At 36.9% G+C, this 2,955-nt stretch overlaps 1 protein-coding gene across 1 annotated transcript in view; it reads right to left on the bottom strand.

Annotated features, from left to right (window-relative positions):
• Positions 1-1,630: 1,630 nt before the first annotated feature.
• Positions 1,631-2,955, bottom strand: part of vps37d (VPS37D subunit of ESCRT-I) — a 58,739-nt gene continuing 57,414 nt past the window's right edge. The window contains exon 4 of the mRNA XM_016490573.1: positions 1,631-2,510. Coding sequence (XP_016346059.1) covers positions 2,031-2,510 — 480 coding nt within the window. The 3' untranslated portion in view covers positions 1,631-2,030. The remainder of the gene's footprint in view (positions 2,511-2,955) is intronic.

Genomic DNA, 2,955 nt, shown 5'->3' with positions numbered 1-2,955 from the left:
TTAGGTCTTGGCACTTGTAACTTTGTGCTGAATTCCACTCATGTCAGAAACAGATGAAGGTTAGTAAACATTTCTGCTCTGCACCTCTTACTGATCCCTACAGGGTGTTAAAAGTAAAGGCACATAACACTACTCTCTCCGTTGTAATAATTCATAATGCATCATATTTTCCCATAGCTGCTCAAAATACAATCTCCACTGAAAGTGAACGCAGAACTTTCCGGCCTGGAAATAAAATCCTAACAAATAAACAGTGTTTGATGTCCACAAGGGGTATTCCATAACAGGATTTCCATAAATAAGTAAATCCCTCGCTCTTAGATATGATTTTCATTGGCACTGGTTTAAGAGCACACTTATTATAATGTATTTTGTGCTAATCCGAGTTTATTTGTAACTCTATTCAGCTGTAGTTTAAGAATAAAGGCATATCCCTGGAGCAAAATCAGCCGTCTATGAGAGCTCAGTCAAAGACAACAGCGTGTCCATACTTTCTGACTACAAACTCACTGCAGTGGCTAAAAAAAAAAAAACTTGAAACAACAGTGTTTGGCAAGTTTGGGCTTTCAAAGACTTCAGCTGCAGCTGTGTCAATAATAAATAAACCATCTGAACCGTTCTCATTGTAAAACGAGTCTCGCACAGACAAACGCACTTAATGAGTTCATCTAACCCAAGCTTGTAATCTTTTTTATTGTGTATTACTTGGAAGAAAATTCCCTAATATACCAAAACTTATCTGATAGAAAAATAATAATAGGGTGAATCTCACAAAAATATGTCAAAGAAATAATACACTTTATTTTCCATCAAGAAAACATTTTAGGAAGACTAATATTTTAGATTATGCATTTATGTAGTTTACACACAGTTTGCAATACTACAATGTGCGTTTATTTATTTGTAATCTACAATATTTTCAATAATTAATTTTTAAAAAGAAAACATATTTTAGTGACAGTTTTGTGCAGTTTACAAACAGTCTCATTATTGCAATGTGCCTGAATAGTTTACTTAGGCTTTTACATTTATTTGTATTATTATTATTTACTTATCTTTGTATTTCACTATATTCTGAATAACAATAAATTAAAAAAAAAAAAGAAAGCATTATAATCTTTATGGGCAGTGTTTTTGCATTGTGAGATATTTTTGTAATTCACAATATTCTAAATAATAATACATTTAAGAATGAATATTTTATTATACAATATTTTATTTTAAAAAGAATTTAATACTACATTATGCACAAATATGTGGTAAATATTATTATTATTACTGTTATTATTATTTGTTTCTTATTTTGATTTTGAGACATGCTCGGCAGATTAAAAAAAAGAATAATAATTGATACTTTGTATAATATATATGAATATATCATTAATATATCAACAATAATAATAAATGAATATATCAAGAATAAAATATGAATAAAAAATAAATAATACATTTATTGAGATTTATACACAAAACAAGTGAAATGAATGCAACTCATTTTTGAATCTCAAGTAAATTTGCTGCTTTAAGAATGGTTCTATGCTGTAAAAAGAAAAACATATGGATTAAGAAACAGTGCAGCCAGTAAAATTACAGTAAGAGCAGGAAAATAAAATACGAAACAACCAAGATATAGGTTTAAAATAAACATCATGATTAGACTTTATTGAACACCCATAAACATTACAAAAAGTTGTCGTTTTCTAAATCCCTCGGCGGCCCAAAATACCTTCCAGTCCAAAAGCAGTGTCTCAAGAAACGGGGCACTTCCCTCACACAAACAGCAGCTGAACTTCTGCCACGTCCCAACTAAACCCACACAAAAACCAAACAGATCGAAGTGACACGAACAAGCAACAACGACAAGCGACATTAACAAATACTTTATGGCTTTCCGCTCTCCTCCCTTTTTGGGTACATGAAGGTTTGAATTCATGGCAGCATCATTATTATATATGGACTCGATGAAGGCTTCATGTGGTCTCATGTGAAGCCTTCATCTAACTTGGCCTTCATCTAACTTGGCTTTCATGTTATCGACACGGAGGCTCGGGCTGATGGGGACTGGGCCTGTACAGCTGCTGCAATCGGACCGGTCTCACCGGCCACCCGGGTAACTGTCCAATTACTCTCAGGCCGACGGGCTGCCCGGAGCAGGAGTGACGGGCGCAAGGCCCCGAGACCTGCGGCTGGCCTGAGCGGGAGTCCAGAGGAGGTAGGACCGAAGCAGAGGAAGAGGAAAGCGGCAGCAGGATGGCCGGGGTCAGACCGTATCGGAGCTGGAAGAGACGGGGAGGGCCGTGTGCGCTGATGCCGTTTGGCCGGGACTCCTTATGTTCCTCCTCCCTCTTCAGCTCCTCCTCCTGTTTCTTCACTTTCCTGTCGGCTTTGTTGAGCTCCTGGAGCTTCTCAGCTTGAGCGCGGCGGATATGGTGCGTCTTCCTGTGGCTTTGAAAAGAGTCAAGGAATTCCTCCAGGGGCACGTGGCCCTCCATGAACCTCTCCAGCAACTCCTGTGAAGGTCAAATGACAAATAAACAGGTATCAGAGGACAGGAAGTCAAGATGGATTCATAACGAGTGTGACGCAGACGCAAACATCCTCATCATCTTCCAAGACAAATGTCAAAACCTAGTTGCATAAGGAACAGTTATTTCTATATGACCCTTCAAAATGACTTTGATGATGGAATCTCATGCGGTCCAATTGATTACATCATTTAAAGAAATATTTCTGCATTAAATAAACCCTGCTTAGACCAGCCTAAGGTGGTTTGCTGGTCTTAGCAGGTGTAAGATGGTCAGCCGAATCCCTTAGACGTAATACATTTACTTGAAGTACCCACTGAAATTTTAGTTAATATTTCAATTATTTAAAAACATATTTACATGTTCAAGGTTCTTTGATATCGGTTAATGGTGACATGACATGCAAGTAAACAGATAAAATATTGATTTT

Source organism: Sinocyclocheilus anshuiensis, unplaced genomic scaffold, assembly GCF_001515605.1.
Source record: "Sinocyclocheilus anshuiensis isolate Anshui unplaced genomic scaffold, SAMN03320099.WGS_v1.1 scaffold246, whole genome shotgun sequence".
NCBI lineage: Eukaryota > Metazoa > Chordata > Actinopteri > Cypriniformes > Cyprinidae > Sinocyclocheilus > Sinocyclocheilus anshuiensis.
This window is presented reverse-complemented; position numbering and strand designations above follow the sequence as displayed.